This window comes from Carassius gibelio, chromosome A5, assembly GCF_023724105.1.
Source record: "Carassius gibelio isolate Cgi1373 ecotype wild population from Czech Republic chromosome A5, carGib1.2-hapl.c, whole genome shotgun sequence".
NCBI lineage: Eukaryota > Metazoa > Chordata > Actinopteri > Cypriniformes > Cyprinidae > Carassius > Carassius gibelio.
The window spans coordinates 6,393,322-6,419,265 of record NC_068375.1 but is presented as its reverse complement, the minus strand read 5'-3'; the positions used below and the strand labels follow the sequence as shown (position 1 = coordinate 6,419,265).

The 25,944-nt window shown below is 39.4% G+C and overlaps 1 protein-coding gene across 3 annotated transcripts in view; it reads left to right on the top strand.

Moving 5' to 3' along the window:
* LOC127989788 (regulator of G-protein signaling 3) overlaps nucleotides 1-25,944 on the top strand; it is a 63,829-nt gene that overhangs the window by 15,826 nt on the left and 22,059 nt on the right. For 2 of the 3 annotated variants that reach the window (XM_052591449.1, XM_052591450.1), the window contains exon 2: nucleotides 1,394-2,263. In XM_052591449.1, coding sequence (XP_052447409.1) covers nucleotides 1,394-2,263 — 870 coding nt within the window. Of the gene's footprint in view, nucleotides 1-1,393; nucleotides 2,264-25,944 lie in introns of those variants that run through there. The other variant, XM_052591451.1, reaches the window with a different exon arrangement.

The following is a 25,944-nucleotide window of genomic DNA, read 5'->3' as shown; positions in this document are numbered from 1 at the left end:
CAACCTTCATTCAACCTTTCACTGTCTAAATTCAATTACTTCTTTTTTTTTCATCATATCATTGTATCCTTTTTTTGGCAGTGTACCTGAGCTCCCATTAAAGTCGGCATGAAATAAAAATGTTGTTTACTAGCGCAAATTGCTAGCCTTGATGTAAACAATTAATCCGTGCAAGTTAATCCACTGTAAAAAAAAATAAAAATAAAAATAAAAAAACGTAAGTTTCATTTCATAATTTCAATCATTTACTTCCACTCTGGAATGGCATTGCTTTTCTGATGACATCAGTTGATGGCTTGAGCAGAATATCTTTAAACACACCCCTCCAACTGTTAGATTGCTATGAGTGAGAGACAGGGAGGAGGAGCGCAAACATAAAACCATTCCCTCTATTCAGTATTCCGTTTCAGATGGAAATGCGTCACAACACTGAAATAAAGTTGGCAGCAACTTCCGGTTCACACGGACTTTAACAGCATCATTTATCTGCTTATCTATGATAACACCCAGGTTGCACAACTGTGTTGTTGTGCAAGTTTAAAGATAAAGCACCGACAGTAATTGTCAGTATTAGCAATTCATAATGAAGAGCCAAAGACAGTCTGTCTTCATCGAGCTTGAGGCCATTTTTAGACATCCCTAATTTCTTTTCTCAAGGCAAGAGATGAGATTGCTGAAAAAAGCAGCAATCGTTTGACCCGACAGGAAGGTAAAGACATGTACACTATGTCTGCATAAAAGTGATAAGTGACTAAAAGAGAATAAAATAAGATAACTTAGCTCAGCGTCGTGAAGACATTCTGAGATGAATAGAGGGTGAAATATAGCCAGCTGATGTGGATGCTTGAACCTCTTCTTGCTATCCTGTTCCTTTACACAAGGAAGGCAGATTGTGACTGTTCTTGGGGTAGTCAAATTAGCCCAACTTCAGTGATAATTTGTGGGCAAAGAGTACATGTCAATCAACTATGTAATAATACTGAATAGACCTTATATAGGAATGCCGTGATGGGCGTCATATCCCTATAGGTAGACATCAGGTGAGCAACAAATATCATATCGCTGGGTATGGAAATTGATATTATATTTTATCATGACTAACTGTCTGATTAACACACATAACTTCCAACAAACAGCAAAATAAAATGTTGCAAGATTCATGTTCATATGTTTAAATCAAACTGAATAGCTTTTAGTGCCACTTTGAACATTGACAGAAGCACATTACACTGAAATGCATTTCTTCTTAACTACAGCAAATTACTGTATATTTTCTGCACTATTTCTACAATAATTGTTCTGCAGTTACTGACTGTAATTAAGTGATATTGTGACACTAGTAAAGACACTAGTAATGTAACGGTTTTGCAACACTGTGTTCTTCTGTTGGTAGATGTTCGAACCCAAACAGGATGAGCCATGTGACCTCAGGGGCCTGAGAATGACCTCTGAGGATGACTGTTCCCTGGGCCACCTGTCCGATGCATTAGTCACCGCTGCGAGCAGCCCTCAGTCCAGTGGTCTCACCCTGCTGGAGGATCTGTGCAGCCCTCTGGTTCCACCAACACCTCCGCCCTCTGCTGAGGGGGAAGATGGGAAAAGCACAGAGAGCGGCATGAATGAGTTGTGGAGGGAGGATGAAGACAAAGAGAAAGAGGAGGAGAGGGGGAATACTGAGCCCGTGACCGAAGCGAAAGAAGGAGAGCAGGAGCTCTCGCAAGCACACGCGAGAGATAGTGAAGATGAAAAACATCTGGTTGTTGATGAGGATAATGCTTCAGAGGCAGTGGACACAAACGCTCCACCTTCATCCTCTTCCTCATCATTTGTCATCCCTGAGTTGCGATTAGATCGGTCCTTCAGTACAGATGCCCTCTCCACCCCCGGAACTGATGAAGAGTATGAAGAAGATGAAGATGAAGATGATGATGAGGAGGAGGAGGATGAGGAGGACAGTGATGATAACTACCTGGAACGCAGTGACAGCAAACGGAGGAGCATGGTAGAATCCACTTCCTGTGAAAAGCACTCGGGTGGACTCAGCGTGCAGAATTCCCTGCGCAGACGCACACACAGCGAGGGCAGTCTTCTCCAGGACCCTCGCACAACCTGCTTCACATCTGACAATGCCATCAACTGTGTGGAGGTGACCGGGACACAGAAGGGAGGCTGGATGCTTCCGTCACCCAAAACCCTGAAGAAAGAGCTGACTAAGAATGGAGGGTCCATGCACCAGCTGTGTATGCTGTTCTCCGGACGAAAAGTAAGTCCTTGTTCTAGCTCTGACAATCAAACGGTTTAGAAATCATTTCTTTTCGTCATGTTACTTGCTTTAGCTGATATATATTACTGAGGCCAAGGCAAGCAATACTATTAGAAACTGCTTTAACATTAAGGACTTTTCTAGGGACATTTAGGGAAAATAGAAACGTGTCCTTCACCATTTGCATTTTGGACACTTGCTATTACTTGTCCAAATGGTCAGACAATGGTCAGACAATGGTTGGATTGGGACCTTGGGACCGGGCTTTTTGAATTAATTATTTTTTTTACTTGGGCCAATGAAGCAAAGTAAAGTAAAGCACAGGAGTAAAAGCAAAGCAAAAGCCTGTTCTGGCAGCAAGCTACACACAGGTCTTCACAAAAGCACATGCACAGCACGAGACAGAGACAGAAATGTCCCATTAGCACTCACACGAAAGACGATTTTTATCATTTGTATCCTCAGCATAAACTGCAGAACAAGGTATAGGGGTTTGGTCCAGTCACATCAGTTCATCCTGACACTTGCCTTCATAAACAGATTCTGTTTCTGCACAGAGAAAAAAAAATGAAAGTAGTTTGTAGTAATGTGTAAACTGTCATTTGAAATTCTACTGATATTTTAATGCACTATATTCCATGTGTAATTTGCTTCTAGATATTTGTTCATATGCACATAGGGATGCACTCTCAGTTTTGTCCACCAAGTGGCGTTCTGTCAATTCATTAAGTTCTCCAACCAGAGTGACAGTATTTGAAGATGTTAACTAGACAAACTGTTTTAAGAACACTCGCTTATATACATGTCTGTGAATACATGCTGAAATGACTGGTTTTTTAAATGTAAGTAATTGTGAATTATATTGCTCTAATTTAAATATAATCAGAAGCAAGTAAATACATAGCCAATAATTCACTGAAGACATTCCTGTAGTGCAAAACCAGTGAATTTGTGAATCAAGTGAAGCTGCCATCGATTAAAACAATCCTGCAAAAACATTTTATACTGTTTACAATGCAAAATAATTATCCCTTAATATCATGGTATACATACCTTGGTATTACCACCTCATATCATCACTGTAACATGATTTTTCCACGACTATGTAAGTGTCTTAGAGAAGGTTTGTAGTCAATAGTGACACGTGCAAATTATGCCCTCAAGCAAATGTTTGGTTGCTGTTTTTGATTAAAGACTAAATAATGACTCTGGACACTACAAGAAGATAAGGGTGCATGATGGGATGTCTGTGTTCTAGTAGTAACTAATGAAAAGTTTGAGACTGATTCAGTGTGAGAGAATGAGGTGAATGATTCAGAGTGAGTGACTGAATCAGTGACTCACAAGTTTTTTTTTTTTTTTACATGTGTTCAAAGAATCCTTCCTTGATGCTCTTCTTTTCCTAAGGTCCATTGGCATGGTCTGTAGCAGCCTGCTTAAAACAAATGAGCTCGTTCGCTGATGTCTGTGAATGTCTTCCTTTCATTCATTTCACATATATTGACTCAACAACATATTTAAAGACAAGTAAATAACTAGCAACGTTTTAGTTATATTTATATTCAATTGTATTATTAGATGTTTTGATAGTATAACAAATACTGTAGTATTAATTTGTATCTGTATTTTACAAATATTGTGAAATAAAAATAAAAAAATAATAATAATCTATTTATGATTATGATCTTTCCAGCTCTTGTGATGAAGGGAACTTTAATAATTTTAAACAATACCAGCGCATTTCAGCCTAAGAGCAAAAATAAACATTTAAAAACACATCTCCATATCAGATTACTAATTCACATTCGTCTTCCATTAATAAATGATCATTAGTAAGATGCTCCATCACCTACAGCTTGTATAAACTTCTACACTACATGAAATGACTTCAAATCATTTATAACCTTCATTGTATTATGCAGGCTGTCTGTCGCATACAGCTTTTAAGGCCTTCCATTGATTAGCACTGCCATATTTAACTGCTTCAATCTCTCCTTACTGTATGTTCCTATTGTCACCCTTAGATCCAGTGCTGCTAACTTGCTTACTGTACCTTAGTTTAAACTGTGTTCAGATTGTTCTTAAGGGGGAAATCACCCCCCATTTAAACCTGCCTATTAAAATAAAGTCACATCATATTGAGCTTTTTTTGTTCCTACTAACTGTTGTTCGGCTCATTCTATCATTTGTACCTTAGTCACTCAATTCTTTTTCAGAAACTTGTGTCACTTCCATGACATTGCCGGCACTGCCTCTGAAAAAACTTGTCTTATATGCACCCAAAATTAGCTCAGACAGCTCATTGTGAAGGACAAACTTCTACACATCGCCACCTTTATAGTTCACTTAAGGAAATGTGAAACAAAAGCTATAAATCCAGCACTCCAGTGATGATAGTCAGTTCGCACCCCGTTCTCAGCCGCAGGCAGTTTCTTTCGGCCTGTGTCTGGTGCATAATGAGACTATTAATATCCTGAATGGGCACATGATCCTGTGTCCGTCTGCGCATGCATTTGGAGAAAATTACTGCATTCCTAGGAAATTAAAATCTTATCTTAAATTAAAAAAAAAAAAATGTACATCATTACTGTGTTTAGCTTCTTTTTTTTTAATCAAATAAATGCATCCTTAAAACCAATAAAAAACCATACCAACCCATACTTTTGAGCAGTGGATACTGTTTATACAGTAATCAGATATGATGCAGGATGCAGTTTCTGTCTGTTTTCTCTTTTTCACAATGTGGATTTCTTAAAGATTATTTACTTGGTCAGTAGAATTATGTGACTTTGCCGGTTCTTTCCTAGTAGCTATTAGTCTTTCATCATGACCCAGAGAGCCAGAGTTTACACCAGGGGCCAGCTGACGAATCTCTGACAGTGCGTAAGAGCCAGAGCCTGGAAATCCTCAAGGAGTTGAGTAGGACATTTTTGCCATGTAGGAGCAGAGGAGACGATGCCTAAAGAACAGGAGCTATCGATCATATCTTCCAGACTTGTTATGGGGAATGTGAGATCACTAGTGAAAAAGATGGGAGAGTACTGTAACATCACTTAATAAAAGTAATAAGATGTTTTGTGAGGGTTGTGTCATGTTCAACTGAGGATTTCGGCATGTACATGTGATGAAAAATGTTGCCTGGTCTGATGAGTCTCGATTTCTGTTGAGACATTCAGATGGTAGAGTCAGAATTTGGCGTAAACAGAATGAGAACATGGATCCATCATGCCTTGTTACCACTGTGCAGGCTGGTGGTGGTGTAATGGTGTGGGGGATGTTTTCTTCGCACACTTTAGGCCCCTTAGTGGCAAATGGGCATCGTTTAAATGCCACAGCCTACCTGAGCATTGTTTCTGACCATGTCCATCCTTTTATGACCACCATGTACCCATCCTCTGATGGCTAAATCCAGCAGGATAATGCACCATGTCACAAAGCTCGAATCATTTCAAATTTGTTTATTGAACATGACAATGAGTTCACTGTACTAAAATGGCCCCCACAGTCACCAGATCTCAACCCAATAGAGCATCTTTGGGATGTGGTGGAACGGGAGCTTCATACCCTGGATGTGCATCCCTCAAATCTCCATCAATTGCAAGATGCTATCCTATCAATATGGGCCAACATCTCTAAAGAATGCTTTCAGCACCTTGTTGAATCAATGCCATGCAGAATTAAGGCAGTTCTGAAGGCGAAGGGGGTCAAACACAGTATTAGTATGGTGTTCCTAATAATCCTTTAGGTGAGTGTATTTGCACTGAAAACAGTGAAGTGGCTGTGTTATTTTCATTTGGTGATAAAACTCTACTGTCAGGGTTACTAAAGACATGAAGGCAGTTATTTTTGTGCTTGACCATATTAGTAGTTCCTCTTCAGGAACTCGAGCTGCATCAAGTGCTTTGGGGAAACACCTTTGGCAAGATCAACACTGAATATTGTGTGCAATATGTTCAATGGAAGGGCGTGACGTAGCGACCAGGAAGCTATAAAGGCACCTGCCATGCAGCTGACTTCAGCTTCGCGTCTTTCAGCAAGCGCTCTGTGTGTGCATGTCTAAAGTCTGTCTTGTGAGTCTTATTTATTGTTGTCTGTCCCAATAAACAACATAATGCCAAAGAGCAAAGCAAAGACATGACATTTGAAGGATGATTCCAGATCACGCTATAGATTGTGTGTTCCTCCCTGCCCATGCTGTATTGAGGTGGTCACTCCTCTAGACAGGGAGTCCGGACAGGACTGGTTTGTCACAAAAGATCTCAAGATGCATACTTCCATATATCCATCCTTCCACAACACAGGAATTTTCTGAGGTTCACTTTCGGGGGGAAAGCCCACCAATATCAAGAACTTCCCTTCCCTTGCACTCTCACCCCGCATGTTCATGAAATGTGTAGATGCTTCTCTGGTTCCCCTCCGTATGCAGGGCATCCGCATTCTGAACTATATCGATGATTGGTGGATTTTAGCTCAATCAGAGCAGATGGTGGTTCGACATCAAGATGCCGTTCTCGCACATATGGGGGAGCTGGGTTTGAGACTGAACCCCAAGAAGAGTGTACTTTCTCCAGTTCAGAGAACCACCTATCTAGGCATAGTGTGGGATTCGATCATGATGCAGGCACGTATGTCTCCTGCTCGGATCGAGTCAATCCTTACCTCAGTCAAGAGGGTCAGAGAAGGCCAGTAACTCACTGTCAAGCAGTTTCAGAGACTGTTAGGGCTTATGGCAGATGTGTCCAAAGTGATACCTTTTGGCCTCCTGCACATGAGACCCCTAGAGTGGTGGCTCAAGACGAAGGGATTTTCCCCGAGCGGGAATCCATTATGAACTATCAAGGTCACGCAGCGAGCCTTCGTGCCTTAGACATGTGGAAGAAACCTTGGTTTTTGAATCAGGGCCCGGTGCTGGGAGCTCTTGGTCACCGTGTAATGCTCATTGGTTGGGATAAGTGGCCACCCTGCCCGCGGTCTGTGGAGCGGTTGCCATCTGACATGACATACCAGTTGTCTAGAGATGCTAGCTTTGCATCGAGCATTGAAATATTTCCTCTTAGACCTGAGAGGTCACCATGTGTTGGTGCGCACCGACAACACATTGGCGATCTCTCATATCAGTCACTAGAGAGATCTGCATTCGCGCCCCTTGTACAAGCTGGCACACCAGATCCTTCTGTGGTCCCAGGACAGCTCGTTCTGGGACCACAGAGCAGTGTATTTCTTGGGAAATTGACTGTAGGAGCAGACATAATGTTGAGACAGGGGACGGGGCCGGGGGGCTTCACCCCAAGGTGGTGAAGTAGATATGGAGAGTTTTTGGACCTCTTTGCGACTCAAGAAACATTGCAATGTCCCCTCTGTTTCTCTCTAGTTCATCCAGCTCCTCTGGGACTGGACGCTATGGTACAGACCAGGCTGAGGCTTCGTCTGTACGCCTTTCCCCCTATCGCTCTGCTCCCGGGAGTTCTGGTCAGAGTACGCCGGGACGTGGTCCGTCTTCTATTAGTAGCCCCGTTCTGGCTGGGCCCAGTATGGCTTGCAGATCTGATCTCTCTCCTCGACGGCTCTCCATGGGAGATTCCGATCTGGACAGATCTACTGTCTCAGGCGCAGGGCAAAATAATTCACCCTCGCCCGGAGTTGTGGAAGTTGTGGGTGTGGCCCCTGAGGGGGCACAGCTCATAGCTTCCGGTCTCTCAACCAAGGTTGTTGAGACCCCCCCTCCAATCCAGAGCTCCCTCTATGAGTAAACTGTATCCCCTGAGATTGAAACTCTTCTCCTCATGGTGCAGAGACCGCCAGCTTGACCCTGTTAACTGCCCAGTTGGTACAGTTCTGGAGTTTCTACAAGCTAGGCTCTCTGCGGGGTTAACTCACTCCACCTTAAAGGTGTACGTGGCGGCCATAGCTGCTTACCACGTCCCTTTCAATGGTCAGTCAGTGGGTAGACACCCCCTAGTTACACATTTCCTCCACGGTGCACTGAGGCTGAGACCTCGAGTACGGTTCCGTATACCCTCGAGCGGGTTATGTTCCTTAAGTTCCCTCTGTTACGCCACAGCCTATAGTACTACAGGCCTTCTGCCCTCCTCCCTTTCGGGAGCCAGACCAGGAGAAGCTAAATTGTATGTGTCCAGTACTCGCACTGGACGCATATGTCCACAGAGCTGCCCTGTGGAGAAAATCTGACCAAATTGCTTGTTTGCTAAGGTCCTCCCAAAAAAGGTTCCCCTGCCTCTAAGCAGACCCTTAGTTGTTGGATAGTCGAGGCTATCAACGTCTCCTATGAGTCCTCTGGTCTTCCCCTTCCTTTGGGAGCCAAGGCTCACTCTACTCAGGGGTATGGCTGCCTCTAAGGCCTTTCTAGCAGGTGTGTCCCTCTTGGACATCTGCAACGCTGCAGGATGGTCCACACCCTCTACATTTGCCAGATTTTACAATCTCGATATGCGAGCTGCTCCTGGCTCTTCTGTCCTCTTGCCTAAGCTGTGCTCTTCGGATACACTCTAGGCAGAGGATTGGTAGTCTGGCAGCGTTGGCACATCGTTTCCCAAAGTGCTTGATGCAGCTCGAGTTCCTGAAGAGGAACGTCTCTAGGTTACGAATGTAACTCTAGTTCCTCGAAGGAACGAGACGCTGCGTTGCAGAGCCATACTCCCGGCACCCCTGTCGGCGCTTGCTTCCCTACTCGAAGCTGAAGTCAGCTGCGTGGCAGGTGCCTTTATAGCTTCCTGGTCGCTACGTCACCCCGCCTGTGACGTCACGCCCTTCCATTGAACAGATAGCATACAATATTCAGAGTTGATCTTGCCAAAGGCGTTTCCCCAAAGCGCTTGACGCAGCGTCTTGTTCCTTCGAGGAACTAGGATTACATTCATAACCTAGAGACGTTTTCTTTTCAGATGCAATGATTATGGGAGAAGAATTTAAATCTCTGATAGCACTCATACATCATGGAGACGTCTAGCTCATGTCTGCATTTACATCTGCAAGACTATTTTTTTTATATTTTCTCATCTGCAATAGAACTGTAGGACATTTCCTAAAGGCGTGTTACTTAACTGGATTCATGTGGATCCAAACATTTAAAAGTATCAAGTACCTGACATATTAAACACCAACTGTGACTATTTCAACATACAATATGGTTAATGAAAAAAGATAGACTCGGATGCACTGTAGTAATAACTATATATATATATTAAAAAAATATATCTCTTTGCTGAGAGCGCTGTTTCTCACACACATGCAAAGAAAGAGAGAGAAAGCCAGAGAGTCTACATGCTTCATGTAAACCATATTCTTTGTTGTATTTTCCTGTCAAAATAGAGTTCATTTGGAATTCTTTAGCTTTTAAGAACAACTCTGTAATGCTCGCCCTTATCGGAAGAGGTTACATTTATTAAATGTGGTTAAATTACACTGTGTGAGGTAAAATAAGTGCTTTAAAAGATGAGATAAACGACAAAAGTAGAATGAATAAATTCAGAAGGAACTTTAAACAATAAAACTAGAACAACTTAAGCTGTTAAAGCAGATTGTCCATTTGAATCATACAATACAACAGTCCTTAAGAATCCTATTGTGTAAAAGTGAAAGTGTCCTCCAGTGTATATACAATCTAAAGAAATTGAAAAGCCAAAACAAGTGAGATACTGGAATGGAAAGTCCATAAAACAACTCCTAAGTGCAGTGTTCTTGTCATTGAATCTGCTTGCTTTAAACATAGACAGTAAAAGAAATGGACACAGCAACCCCATTGAATTCAACGAAGACAAGTGAAGTCAGTTAGATGCATGCACTTCCTGGGGGTCGAGCGTACTACGCTGACTCAAACTGATCTTGATGAAGTAGATGTCACGTGAGCAACCTGTCCCCTTACGAAAGGAAAATATATTTACCAATATATTTCTTAAAATATATTGTGATATATTGTAATATATTATTTTCTCTTTTTATTTCTAATATTTTATATATTTGAATACATTTAATAATATATTGATGATACATATATTATATAATATATTGCAAAATATACAAATGATTGCCGCTTTCAATATATTGCAATATATTGGAAAAAATAAATATATATAAGAATATATGCCTAATATATTACATGATATTTGCCAATATACTGCAATATATTTTTGTTTCATAAGGGTCTGACAATTGTAAGTCTTCTAATCGCTGTGCCAAGACAAATCTGAATCACCCACATCTTGCAGACGTTGTTGAATAATTTTGTCCCGTTGCTTTTATGGACTCTCTATGGGCTTTTACCTTGACTTCATGCCTCCACATCCCCCCGATAGCCTCATAGAAAGTAAAAGATTGTCTGCGAGCTTCTCCTCCTGTCCATACGGTAATTTCTCTACTGTGCGACATCGTTAGCCTATTTTTCTTCTTTTTGCTTCTTTTTTTTTTTTGCTTCTACGGGGCCACAACGTAAGATACAAAGTAATGGGACCTTACATTATAAATTTTCGTGTTTCTTTAAAAATAATTAATGGACAAAAGGAGTCTTAAACACATCAGATGTAAAGTTATTCGCTGTCAAAGTGAAGCCAAAATGAATGGGAGTCAATTGAATGTTAACAGCAGGTGGGGGTCCGCTAGCCAATGGCGGCGCCCAGGGGTGTCTGGGCCCTCGTCCGAACGCACCCATAAACGTATTAATGTCTGGCATGCTTTAATGCTCATTGCTTTTATAAGACAGAAGAACATTTACAGCACATAGAAAAAAAAATTAATCCACTCTTAAGGATCTCTGCCAGTTTGTTTGACTGATATTCACGTTGTACTTTTGCAGCAGGCTTGTGGGGATCTATCGGACTTTGACACAAAATCAGCTTGTATTTAACTATTCGTTGCACATTTTTTGGTTGGTGGCCTAGGTCAGCTGTGTACAGAACATACTTATCAAGCAAAATAGCCCCAAAAAGCTCAGATTCACAGATTTACAGTTTAATTGAAAGTATTTAAATCTATACAAATTAACTATTCATATCTAGTATTATCTAACTACACATGTGGGTCAGGAAATAAGCTCAGCTGCTAGATAGCAAGATATGATAGCTCTTATTTAGTTTAGGCCTTCAAATTAATCTATGGATCTTTAGCAAAAACTTTTCATTGAAAGCAATGAGCTTACGGTTTTAGCCACATCTCAATAAAGTCTCTACAAGGCTCTTTTGAAATCTGTATAGTCACACACACAAAACACTTGGCCAAACAGCAGGATTTGGCGCCTTGAGAGTTAGCACGGGTTGTGATACATGATAGATGTGTCTGCATACCCAGCTGTTTTAAATGTGAGAACCAAATATCATTTGCCCTCCCAGCAGGAAACAGATGGCTGTAAAAGACAAATACTATTGAAATTGGCATCTTAAACTGAACTAAAGATGGGTTAAATATACTCAGTTGTGGTAAATTTGAACTATTCTGAGTACAATAAAAATGTTGGTGCCATTACAAATGCATCTCATTCAAACTGTGAGAGTGCCAAATGTTGTTTTATTTTACTTTTTTTTTTTTACATCCCTAATGGCTGCATTTATTTGATAAAAAATTGAGGTAAAAACACTTTGTGAAATATTACTACAATGTAAATGTCCTGATTTCGCATTTGTTCATAAAATGACTATGATTATTTTGTTTTTATATGTTGTTGAATGTGGTTTGTGACTTCTGGATTACAGATGTGATAGGACGTTGAGCAGGACATTTCCTTTTCGCTGCTGCTGCCGCCATATCTTTTCTGTACTCTGCTGTGTGTCTTGATTTTTAATGATAAATTCAACTTGTCATGTTGTATGTTTTTGCAGATGTACCCCCTCTAGACAATTCAGCAGAACAGTGTCTGCCATTTTTTGCGTCTTTCTCTGACACAAAAAATGTTTCCACACTGCCGACATGCTTTCTGCATTTAAAGCATGTGCGCCTCTGACTCTACTTGCTATTTTATCGCATAATCAAAATTGTTCGGTAAATTTGATTCCGTCATTTCACTTATTCGGCCAAATACCGAAAGTGCTTTATATACACACACACACACACATACACATATACATATATATATATATATATATATATATATATATATATATACACATACATACATACATACATACATATATACATATATATATATATATATATATATATATTTATATAGATATAGATAGATAGATAGATAGATAGATAGATAGATAGATAGATAGATAGATAGATAGATATAAAATTTTTTTTTTATTTTTTTCAGCGCCAAATAATTTTGGTTGCAGAACATTCAGGTGTATCCCTAGTATCATTGAAATAAATGTATTGCATATTGCAGAGTCATGCCAGTTACATTTGTACTGTATGTATGTCACCATTCCTTTATGCTTATAATAACTACAAAATTAATACTGGCACTGCTTTAAAAATGCAAAAACAGAGCATTGAAAAAAAAAAAATCCGATGTACCTAGCATGCAAATGTCTACCAAGTATGCACAACTCTCAAATCAGTCACTTTATTTTTGTATTAATAATTATGAGAGGGGTGCAGTTCCCAGCTGAATGAACACTAGAGGCAGTAACTGATTAATAAATACTCATTTTTACACAGTTACTTATACAATACTATGTCTTGGCCAGTGTTGACTGCCTTAAGTAACATGAGTTTTTTTATGTAACTAGTAAATGCATTACTTTTAGAAGAAACTATTTGAGTTTTCAATGTATTGACTCACAGCCCTCTGGTTGCCATGTTGAGAAAAATCAGGAGTGAGTGCAGAGGTGTTGTGTGAACATGATGTTACTATAGTTCTAGACTAAATGGGAATTTACTCATCTCACTTTAACAAAGTTTCATCATCAGTATATTAAACTCATTATGCAAACCTGCAACTACAGAACACAAAAATTCTTAATGTAAAAACTAATGCAAAAGTAACGTAATGGATTACTTTTTACAATAAATAATTAAGTAATGCAATAAAAAAAAAACTAACGCAATATTGTAATGCATTACCTTTAAAAGTAACTTTTTTCAACACTGGTTATAATCTACAAACACTTTTGCCATAGTGCAAAGTCAAACTAAGACATGTTCAGTGATGTCAATGACACTCTACCCACCAGCTATCTCTATTGTTTTTTGTAACAGTGCATTGGGCAGGCCATTTTTCAGCAACATTGTGCTCGTCCTACTATTCATCTGCTTGTTGCATTATTGAGTATATTACTGGAAAAGCTGCAAGAGTCAGCAGCTGACGTTAATTCACTGTAGCCCATCAGTCGTCATAGACACAGGGTGATTTGCCGCTATGTGTTTTACCCCGCTGTGGTTGCCATAGCAGAGCTGGTGCCAGTGTGACTGTTCTGACGGAGGCAGTGCTTCAGCTCACTCTACAGCAAGCCAGTGATGCAGTACAAGTGACTGTAAACCCACCGTGTAACAGCCAATTACCGTAAGTCATTGGGCTCTGTTGTCATTGTTTCAAAACCTCTGGCTGGCATGGAACTGTGCTTTAAAGTGTGAAGAGGGGGGATTTATTGGGTGTTTTTAAAAATTTACAAGTTTGTTCCTTAAAGGGATAGTTTACCCCCCCCCCCCCCCAAAAAAAAATAAAATAAAAATAAAAATAAAAAATCTTCTCAGATTTTTCCGTTTGCAGACAAAAGACAAAAAGACATAATTTTGAGTTTTGGGTGAATTACCCTCGATTCATTAGTGCATCTGCTCTTCTTCTGTGTTTTGCGTGTCTTTGGTCTATATCTATGTATGTCTGTGTCTGAGTATTCACCATGTAGAGGTCAGCATGTTTAACCCTGAGATGTCATGACACCAGCCACCTCTGCTCAAATTGATGGAGTCTTAGTTTCAGTGTGTCTGATAGGAAGACAAAATTATTCACATGCTTTTGGGCTTTCACGAGGCCTTCATTCTTCTTTTCCAGCTCTATTGTTGGCTCTTCTACCAGAAATTGCTTGTGATAATATTTTTTATTTGAATAAAAGTGTCTAAATGAATCTAAATGAACATTCTGTGTTTCTTTGAGAAACACAAACCCGAGGCATTGGCTTGATCTCCAGGAATGCTACGATTTCAATGTAAAGTCATTGACAGTGATTCAGGGCTGTGCTGATGGCTATTCAATGAATGTCTAAATGATTTTCAAAAGCTGGAGCACTTAGCAACACATCCCTGCTGGATTATGACCCATTTAGTCTTGAGAGAGGAAGTCTAGAGGATGGTGAGCCACACAGCACAATATTCACAAACATCCTTCATCACAGGATGCCACCACACAGTCAGGAAGTGACTATGTTCTGCTTTAACAGAGATCAATAACAGCAGGAAAGCTGAAAGTTAATACACACACACACACATACACATTCATCATTCCCAGCTTCAGCACTTGTTGTTACTATTGTTGTTGATTACATGGTACTTGAGGCATCACTATTATTAATAATTAGGGCTGTGGACTGAAACTAAGATAACATTTTATTTTGATGGTCTCATTTAGACATTCTGTCGACTATAAGTATCGTTGCAACTCAATGTCAGCTAGCAGTCATTAGAGGATTAGCAGATTGTCTGCTTAATATCTGCTAACACTTTATTTTGATGGTTCCCCAGCACATATTTTACAGTGCATAACTTGAAAAAGCATGCCAACTTATTCTACTAACCCTAACCTAAACAGTCTACTAATACTCTAATGACTACTGAGAGTTTGTTCTCATGTACAGTAGTTGAAAATTGGCTTATTGTTAGCAGAATATCTAAAGGGGACCATCACAATTAAGTGTAACTGACATTTACCAATTATTAAAATGTGTGCATAGCTCATCCCAGACTACTTCAGATCATGTGGCTTGTTGATGGGAGCTGTGCTTTTACTGTAGGTGTGGACAGCAAAATTGAACAGGCAAAAAGTCCATTGTCAGTAATGTAGCAATGTATGAAGCACATCTCATAGAGAAGTCACTTTCAAACCAAGTAGCTTTCTGTTGGTCAAAATCTGTGCTGGTAAATCTTTTGCCCTCAAGCTAAATTTCTGATATTGAAATGTCTCGATTATGTCCATGAAATGTGACTTGACCTTTCTAAGGTGTTTATTACACTGAACACATCAATTTTTGATTGCATTGACGTAAGTTGTTAGTAAATCTGTCCCTAGATGAATAAGCCACAATAGTCCTTGTAGGCAAGAAATTGCAAAAAAGGCCCTCACACTCCAAAAGTGAAAAAGGACAACAACAACAACAAAACAAACTAACAGTCGGTCACAAACTTTAGGCACTGCAGAAGGTCATGTGAAACGTTTGCCGTGGTTTGCTGTAGTTTTCATCTCACATTTACTTTTTTGTTGTCCTCTTTCAGCTTTATAGTGGACAGGCCTTTTCTGCAACTTTCGAAATATCTTAATTCAGCAGATGTAGAGGAGAAGGCAGCTTACAGTTATTATCCCCAGCACGACAGCTTTCACAATACTTGTTTTTATGCAAACCGTGCTTTTTTCAGACTAAACTGCCGGTGTGAAAACTCTCTTTGTGATCACACCTTCAATGTAAGTCTAATCTCTTTTTAAAACCTGTTTTTCCTGACTATTCATCTGACCAGAATACCCAGAGATCAATTTACATTGACACATGAAAAAAATCTAGTAGCAACCAGTGAATCTGACAGATGTGCACATGAACGTGTGAGTTGTTGTGTGTGTGCTTTGGTTTAGTGTATTTGGATGCACATGACACCTGCTAGCTTCTACGACAGGTTCTTATTTCTAGCTCTGCTAGGCCTGTTCACTTCCTGTCTTTCTTGAGCTATGTCCCTCTCCATTGTGAAAGGGAGCCCTCAGGAGTGCAGCCATGCCCTTAGGGTTCTTATCCACATCAGTCTCACCCACAACCAGCACAATGCAAGGAAACTCAAATCCTGAGCACTCACAGTAACCAATGCAGAATAAACAGGAGAGGTAATTTGGAAACATAGAAGTTACAAAGAGAGGAGGGAAATAATAATAACATAATGTGAAGGAAAATTAGGTCTGCAGAGACTGTGGTTGCCCAGAAAGAAATAGCATGGTTGACCTCTGTGTTGGATACTGTCAAAATCTGCAATAATAAAGACTGTTTTCAATTATCTTTCCCCCATAGATTTGGCAAATAGAGCCAGAGGCGAATCTTTGGAATTACATGGGAGGATAAAAGGATTGATAAAAGATGTTAGTGACTAGATTGTTACAGTTGGGTTGTGCAAGTGAAAATCCAGGGGAATTTATTTTTAATAATAACTTATGAACAATTAAAGACAGACTTACTGTGAGCTTTGAGGTTGTTTATTAATGATATATGCTTTGTTGAAGCCCAATATTTTTACATTATAATAATAATAAAAATAATCATTATTTTAAAATAGTAATGTTTAGAGGAAAAAGCCCAGCCCAAAAATTTAAATCAGCTATAAATTTACTACCCCTTGGGCCATCCAAGGTGTAGATGAGTTTGTTTGTTTTTCTTCATGGAAACATATTTGGAGAAATTTAGCATTTCATCACTGTCTCACCAATGAATGTTCTGCAGTGAATGGGTGCCGTCAGAATGAGAGTCCACAGCACTCCAGTCCATCTGTCAGCATCTTGTGTAGTGAAAAGCTGCATGTCTGTAGGAAACAAATCCATCCTCTATCCATAATGAAAAAGGAGAGAAATATGCACAGAATCAGCACCAGTGGTTTAAAGTTAAAATGACCTAAATTATTGATTTGTTTCTTACAACACAGCTTTTCACTACACTAGATGTTAACTGATGGACTGGAGTGCTGTGGATATATATATATATATATATATATATATATATATATATATATATATATATATATGCTTGTTTTGCAATACTGTACATATAAGTATATTGTTACTATATACATAGCAATCATATTTTTTATCTTTATATTTCCAAAACCATGGCTGCTAAAAAGTGCAGGAACTCTTACAGTCTAGAAAGAAAAGAATAAATGCATAATGGAATGAGCGAGCAATAATAGTAATAATTCATCCCTGGATAAATAACTAATGCAGCTGGATTATAAAGGCTACTGTATGTAATTACATGCATGGCTACATGTGACTGCAATCCAGGCTCAGATTGGTTTATAGGTGCTCGCACAATCAATTCATCTGTCTGTTTTCACCCTGGCATTTGTGAAGAGTATAATAGGTCAGTACAACTGATGTAGCCTACCTAATCGAGCACTGCAGTTGTCCTTCAAACCTAGTGAAAGCATTCATTATTAGCTTGTGGTTTAAAAGTGTATTTTTGCAAAACAAGGCAAAAAAATGAAGAACATGCACAAACTTATTGAGTTGTGCTTTATTTTTGCTTAAATCAGCTTCACTGTTGGCGCATTCATTTCAGGCGTTACAGTTATATTATGCCACATACATGTCAGCTAATTTAAAAAAAGTTATTGCATTCCTATGTCCTCAGTGTGTTATAGTTTTACAGTAATTCTGTTACAGTTCTAAAATGAGCTTCCACAATTGTGTGGAAAAACACCTATTGTTCACAATGATCATAATGATGAAGAAAGGGAATCATGCTAGCTCTGTCTGTGTTTCACTGATTGGCTGTTCAGCGTGTCAGCAGTTTAGCCTGTATATTGATTGAAGCACTGGGACATCCATGAGCACCTGCTCTTACCAGTGACTCTTCAACGTTTCTGTCTTCTGTTTTTAATTTCTTAAATCTAGCTTTCTAGATACGTTTCCAAACAGATTTCCCTCCCTTTTTTGTCCTGATTTTTCCCTCTCTTTCTTTCTCTGTGGTGCGGCCCATGTGGGTAGGTTATTTTTAGCTCAGGGCCAGTACACAAGCCCGGCTCACGCTGGGAGAGATTCAGATGGAGGGTTTGAGCATGTGTTTTGTGGTATACACAGGAAGATATGAGCCAACAGTGTTTTCCCACAGACTGGGATTCAGAGTCTTTTACAGTGTCAACAGTATTCAGCTAATCTTAATATTGACAAAGCTGATGTTAAAGACTTAACTGTCCTGGTGAAAATGGAGCTTGCTTTTAAAAAACAATGCTTTTATTTATATATATATATATATATATATATATATATTTTTAATATACTGTAACTATTGCATGTTGTTTGTGTCTAAAATATATAACAGTGTACATGCAATTATTATTAACTTCAGATCATTTTTATTTTTAATATTAGTGCATATATTTTATATATAATTTCATAATTAATACTATTGTCTTCAGAATATGGTTAGTGTACAGCTGAATGTACTGATAAACATTTATGGTAAACTATGATTATTTTTTTTAACCATATAGAAATTCTATTGTAATTTTAATACTGTTAATATATTTGAAATTACATATTTGTAATGATATAGTTGCATTTAGTACATTTAAGATATATTAAATGTAAATGTAAATGCATCAGCTTTAAATGCAATATTGAATGACACATTACAGTTAAAAGTATTTTGCAGATCAAAATAGGTGCACTTCTGTAAAGCATCACAAAACATTTAAACAAAAAAAAAAGATTTAAAATGTAGTCATGAAAGTGTCTTCTTTTTAATTACACTTAAAATATATACATATATAAGGTTTGAAGTACACTAAAAGTGCACATTCAATGCAGTTAAGCATACTTCCTTTTCACATATGTGCAGAGGACACACAATGGATATTAATGATATAGTTCCATCATCACTGACCGTTTCATACAGTATGAAAGTATTATTGAAGTTTGCAAAGATCATACCATTGATGCCTGCAGTATTATTATTGCGTTAGGGTTTTAAGTAATGCCAAAGCAACCACCCAGATCACTCTAGCAATTGCAGATCCGTGGGTTAAAAGCACTCAGAGCAGCTGATAAGCAATGACCTGGCGACCAAAAAGCAAAAGCAGTCCTGCTGATGAATAAATCAGTGACGTTCAGTGGTTCCTCTGTATTGGAACATAACTATGGCCACCCTTTAGTGTGCCAAAACATACACTTCACCAAAGTCAAGAATATGGCCCACTTGCTCTGGAATAAATAAACATAAAAAAACAGTTATAGCAACATAAACTGTGTGATGAACTGTTTACATAGCAATCTGACACTACAGTCTATACTAGCCAGAGTGTGAGGAACACTTCACCCACCACAGCCTACATCGACCTCTTCATTTAGGATGGACTCCAAAAACTATAAATCAAACATTATCCTTATAAGTTTTTAATCTTCATATATATATATATATATGACAATCTTACAGAGATTATTTATTCATTTACTGCCACAGATGTATTTAGCTTGCTCACTGCATAGCCCGAGAACGGTTTTCTGTAAAAATGTTTTGAAACAATATATTTTAAAAAAAAAATTGGCATGATCTTACTTGATAGGTGATGGAAGCATAATTTGAAAGTGACATACAGCCAAGCATGGTGACCCATGGTCAGAAGTTATGCTCTGCATTTAATCCATCCAAAGTGCACACACAGCAGTGAACACACACACACACACACACACTGTGAGCACAGACCCAGAGCAGTGGGCAGCCATTCACAGTATGCTGCGGCACCCGGGGAGCAGTTGGGGGTTCGGTGCCTTGTTCAAGGGCACCTCAGTCGTGGTACTGCTGGCCTGAGAGTCAAGCCCACAACCACTAGGAGTCAAACTCTCTAAACACTAGGCCACGACTTCCCCATAAACAATTTATAAACATCCTGTTGAGAAACACTAGGTTCATACACATCCTGTTGAGAAACACTATAGGGTAAATATTGTTACATCTGTGGTTCACCTGAAGGCTTTATGTGACTGTTTTATAGAAGCCTGCTTTTCACACACTAAAAGACTTCCTCTAAAGTAATTTTATGTGTGTGTGGATTTACATCAGTAGCATTCTGATGTTTTACTTGACATTTTAGTGGGCTCTTTTTATTGAAGAAACAGCATTTCGTACATTAACTGTAGGGAAATCCTCCTGAAGCATAGCTGAGCAGCTCGCTTTAAAGCACATTAATGTTTTCTCTGGTTTCTGAATCACCGCTACTTTGGACAGAGTCCAGGGCACTGAAGAAATAGTTTACCCCATGAACTAAATTTAATTTTGCTACCATTTACTCCAAAATAAATGTTAAGACAAGAAAGTATATGTTGAATCAGTGATGTTAATGTGTCCTCTATAAAGAAAAGCATATAAAAGCACCAAGTTCTTAGAAATTTAAGAATTGTTCTATTTCTTCTATTCAAGTCAAAGACATTAAGATGTCCGAATCAAAAGAAATTTAGAAAAAAGATTTTAAATCCATAGAAAGCACATTACATATAAGTAAAGTATCTTCATTTAAGGTTTAAAATACTTTTTTGAAGAACAAAATTTGGTTTAAAAAATGTTACATTGTTATTCATTGTAACACATGAACTGGTGAACTGGTTCAAGATCCGGTTACATCAAATGATTCGTTCGCGAACCGGATATAACTACACTACACAACAGACACGGAAGAGAAGACAATGATTAGATTAGATTAGATTTAACTTTATTGTCACTGCACATGTATGTACAAGGCAACGAAATGCAGTTAGCATCTAACCAGAAGTGCAATAAGCAGTAAGTACAGAATATACAAGGTCTATAATATGTACAATAACTATACAGATAAGTATTATGGACATAATTTACAGACTTTAAATACTATTAGCATGATATACAGATAGGTGTACTATGAACATACTGTACAGATGGATTATGTTAAAGTGTTTGTACACTATAGGCAGAACTATGAACATATGAACATAATTACACTATTGCAATGGACAGTAAAGTGCATAGAAAATATTTCAGTGTGCAAATGGATTATTCAATGTTCCTGTATGAACAGACAGAAGTGCAAGTAATAACAAGTTACTGTTTTTTGCTTGATGTGAATAAATAAATAAATAAATCAGAGTGTTGAAGAGGGGGAGGAGTCTATGTGTGGTGTGGGGGATGTTGAGGGGTGTCAGAGGGCAGAGTTCAGCAAGGAGACAGCTTTAGGGAAAAAGCTGTTCCTGTATGTTGTGGTCCTTGTCCGGAGGCTCCTGAAGAGGGTGGTTAAACAGTCCATGGTCAGGGTGAGAGGAGTCCTTGAGAATACTGCGAGCTCGTCGTAGACAGCGTTTCCTCTGGATGTCCTCAAGAGCAGGAAGTGGTGTCCCTGTGATGCGTTGGGCAGTTTTCACCACCCTCTGCAGTGCCTTGCGGTCAGCAACTGAGCAGTTCCCATACCAGACTGTGATGCAACTGGTCAGGATGCTCTCAATCGCACACAGGTGTGCGTGTTATTAAAATATAATAAGGTTAACCAGGAAGGATGAAGACAGCTGGTTCTTCTTCAGTGTCCTGAGGAAGAAAAGGCGCTGGTGAGTCTTCTTGACCAGGCTGGAGGTGTTTGTGGCCCAGGACAGTTCCTCCGAGATGGTGGTTCCCAGGAACTTGAAGCTGGAGACACGTTCAACAACCATCCCGTTAATGTGGATGGGGTCATGCGTGCTTCCTTTCTTCTTCATGAAGTCCACACTGAGCTCCTTGGTCTTATTGGTGTTAAGGAGCAGGTTATTGTCAGTGCACCATGTGGCCAGGTGCTGTACCTCTTTCCTGTAGGCAGTCTCATCATTGTCTGTGATGAGGCCAATCACCGTGGTGTCGTCTGCAAACTTAATGATGGAGTTGGATCCATGCACAGGCTTGCAGTCGTGGGTGTAAAGGGAGTAGAGGAATGGGCTCAGCACACAGCCCTGTGGTACGCCAGTGTTAAGTGTGATGGTGGTGGAGTGGGTGTGGCCTGAACATGCTGAGGCCTGTTGGTCAAAAAGTCCATAATCCAGTTGCAGAGGGAGGTGTAAATGTCCAGGTCTCCAAGTTTTGTGGTCAGCTTGGAGGGAATGACGGTGTTAAATGCTGAACTGAAGTCAACAAACAACATCCTAACATACGTGCATACTGCATCCTCTGTGCTCCTATTTCTGCGGTAGGCAAATTGGTGTGGGTCCAGTGTGAGTGGGAGGCAGTCTTTCGCGTTTCCACTGTCACTTCCGGGGCTTGATCGTGCCTCGCTGGGGCTTCCTCGGGGCCAACGGCCAGGGTTTTTTGGCCCGACGAAAACCTTGGGCCAAAGCGGGCCAGCTGGGGCTAGAGGAGGGGTTATGAACGAAGGTGGAGTTTCTCCGTGTCTGGAGAGTGTTATCATTACAGAAAGATAAGAGCGATATAACTTTAGCATTAAAGACTTTTTAAAATCAGTGGAGTTCAAAAATCACTCTTAGCTACTCAGCAGCAAGTGTTTGAAATAACTTGATCCGATGTAGATTATCACTAAACAAGGCAGAAATCTTTATAAGCGATGTAAAAGATTATGCACGCTAAACATTAATAACGTTACCATAGTAAACATGGTAAATGCAACCAGGAGAGATCAGACGTCAGCTTCTTATTCTCTATCACAATTGTGTATTTATTTAACATATTTTATCTGTCATAAGTCTTGACTCGAGAGTTTAGCTTCACGTAGCATATATCATCAAAATATAATAAGTTATAATATTATAATATAATATAATAAAATATAATAAAATAAAATTTTTGTTCGGGAGCTTTTATAAAAATATAGAGTGTCTGCCCTGCGGATCATTTCAGAAAGCTAACAGCTATAACACCAGCATTAAACACTTTAAAATAAGTTGAGCTCAAAACTCACTTTCAATCAGCAGAGAGTGTTTGAAATAACTTGATCCGATGTGGAGTATAATCACGTAAACAAGGCAGAAATATTTTAAGCGATGTAAAAGACTATGTAAATATGACCACTTGAAGAAATCAGATGACTCAGCTTCTTATTCTCTATCACAATCTTGTAATTATTTACACTTATACTATCCGTCACAAGCCTCGTCTCGAGAGTTTAGCTCCACGTTGCCTATCATAAAAAATATACTAATAATGTTTTTGTTCGGGAGCTTTTATAAAAATAGAGATATTATCATTCTTTCTTAATGTGATGGCTACTGTGGCTACAAATAAACAGAAAGACTCGACTTAATAAGCAGGCTATTTTCATAAGCGTTAAAAATAAATAAATAAAATAGAAATAAGTGTATTTATGTGTGATTAATTTTGAGTCCTGATAAGTTAAATCAATATGATCAATGTATCACTTATTCTATAGTAGAAGAACATCGATGCTTTTGAATTTGAATATTTAACAATGCATGCAAACAAACGGCCACTTTTATCATGTTCGTTTTGTGATTGTGCATGTTCCAGTGATTTATTTCTTATTAGTTTTCTGATAACTTCTCTTTGTTGCTGAAATTATGAGGTTGCATGACGTTGTTCTGAGAGGCGTGTAAAGGACGTGTTTTAGTGACGCAGCAGAGCTTCAGGCCCTGACTGTGGAAACCCTGCGCTATTCTGGCCTCGGTGCTACTGGTCCGAGGCTATGAGCCCTGCCCTGCCCGCTTTAAGCCCTGGCTCGCACTGGCCCGACAGTGGAAATGCGGCTATTCAGGCACGTTGGGGAGGAGTGTTTCTGTACTGGCACAATGGATGTGGACTTGAAACATGTTGGCACAGTTGCTTGGGTGAGGGACAGGTTGAAAATGTCTGTGAAGACCCCTGCAAGCTGCTCTGCACATGCCCCAAGCACACGTCCAGGAATGCCATCAGGGCCAGCAGCCTTGCGTGCATTGATCCGGCTCAGTGCAGTGTGGACATCTGTGGAGGTGAGTTTGAGAGGTTGGTGGTCTGCTGAGTGTGTAATTTTGGTGGCCATTTCCTTGCTGTCACTGTTGAAGCGAGCATAAAAGTCATTTAGCTCGTTAAGGAAGGAGACGTCCGTGACCGTTGGAGTGGAGTTGCTTGACTTGTAGTCACTGATGATCTGGATGCCCTGCCACATGAGTCGGGGGTCAGAGTTGGAAAAGTGTTCCTCTACCTTCAGCTTGTAGCAGTACTTGGCCTTTTTGATGCCCCTTTTCAGGTTAGCCCTGGATTTACTGTAGGCCTGAGCGTCATCTGACCTAAAGGCAGTGTTGCGGGCTTTCAGCAGAAGTCGCACCTCCTTGTTCATCCATGGCTTCTTATTAGGGTATGTTGTTGTATGTTTTTCTGTTGTAACACTGTCAATGGTGGAGTTGATGTGATCCAGTACAGAGGAGGTGTAGATATCTATGTTCGTGTGAGAGCCACAGGAAGCCTGAGAAGCAAACATACTCCAGTCAGTGTGTTGAAACCTGTCTTGAAGTAAAGAGTCTGCTCCAGTTGGCAACACTTTCATGGTCCTCACTGATGGCTTCACACGGTTGATGAGGGGTGAAAACTTAGGGGTGAGAAACAAAGAAAGGTGATCAGACTGTCCGAGGTGGGGGAAGGGGGTCGCGATGTAAGCTCCATTAATGTTTGTGTTTGTCCAAAGTTTTGTCTCCTCTAGTGTGGCAGGAAACATGCTGGTGAAATTTGGGGAGCACTGTTTTTAATTTGCAGTGATTAAAATCATCCGCGACAATAAAAGCAGCCTCCGGGTGAGCAGTCTGTTGTTTACTAATGGCTGCATGAAGTTCGTTCAAAGCAAGCTTGGCATTAGCATCCAGTGGAATATAGACTGTGGTTGTTATTATGGTGGAAGTGAACTCCCGTGGCAGATAAAAAGTTCTACATTTAACCATGAGAAACTCTAGGTTAGCTGAGTCGTAGTTTTTGCTATTTTTGGATCAAAATTTATTTTCGATGCTTCAAAAAATTCTAACTGACACTCTGATGTCACATGGACTACTTTGAAGATGTATTTATTACCTTTCTGGACATGGACAGTATACCGTGCACACAGTTTTAATGGAGGGACTGAGAGCTCTCGGACTAAATCAAAAATATTTTAAACTGTGTTCCAAAGATAAATGGAAGTCTCACGGGTTTGGCACTACAAGAGGGTCAGTTATTAATGACATAATTTTGATTATTGGGTGAACTAAGCCTTTAAGTTCTGTGTTTTCCACTGGTGCTTTTGTCTATTATCATTTGGATTTGTGTTTGGTGGTGCCGATTCTCTCCTGTGGAATATTAAAAGCACTCTGTGATTATACTCCTTTGTGTGCTAACTTTTCTTAAGTTTTTCAAATAAGAACTTTTTACCTTCTCTAATAACTAATAATAAAATATTGTCAAAATACAAAAGTTTTTCTTTACAATAATTTCATTCTTTTAATTTTTTTCTTCATCGTTATTTAAGAAGTATCACCCTGATGTTTCATTGATCCATATGACTTGTGCCATGTTAGTAGTCTACTGAAGCCAAATGATAGATATGTGGGACAACCAAAATGTGGAAATGCAGGAAAACCTTCCTCTGCTGGGATGCGCCAAGATTGAATAAGCTTTGAAAGGCATAGTGTAAAACTTGATTTTGTGAACTATAACTCTTAAACTTCAGACATGGTACCCCTGGTATAAATTTATGTTATGATTAGCTAAGCAACTAGAAGATGCCCTGTTTTCAAAAGGTACAGTATGAGGTAAAATAAACCCCCCACCTTTGGCAAGTATCACAGCTTGGAAATGTGACCCTGGAGCACAAAACAAGCCTTAAAGGGATAGTTCACTTTCAAATAAAATTTTGGTATGTTT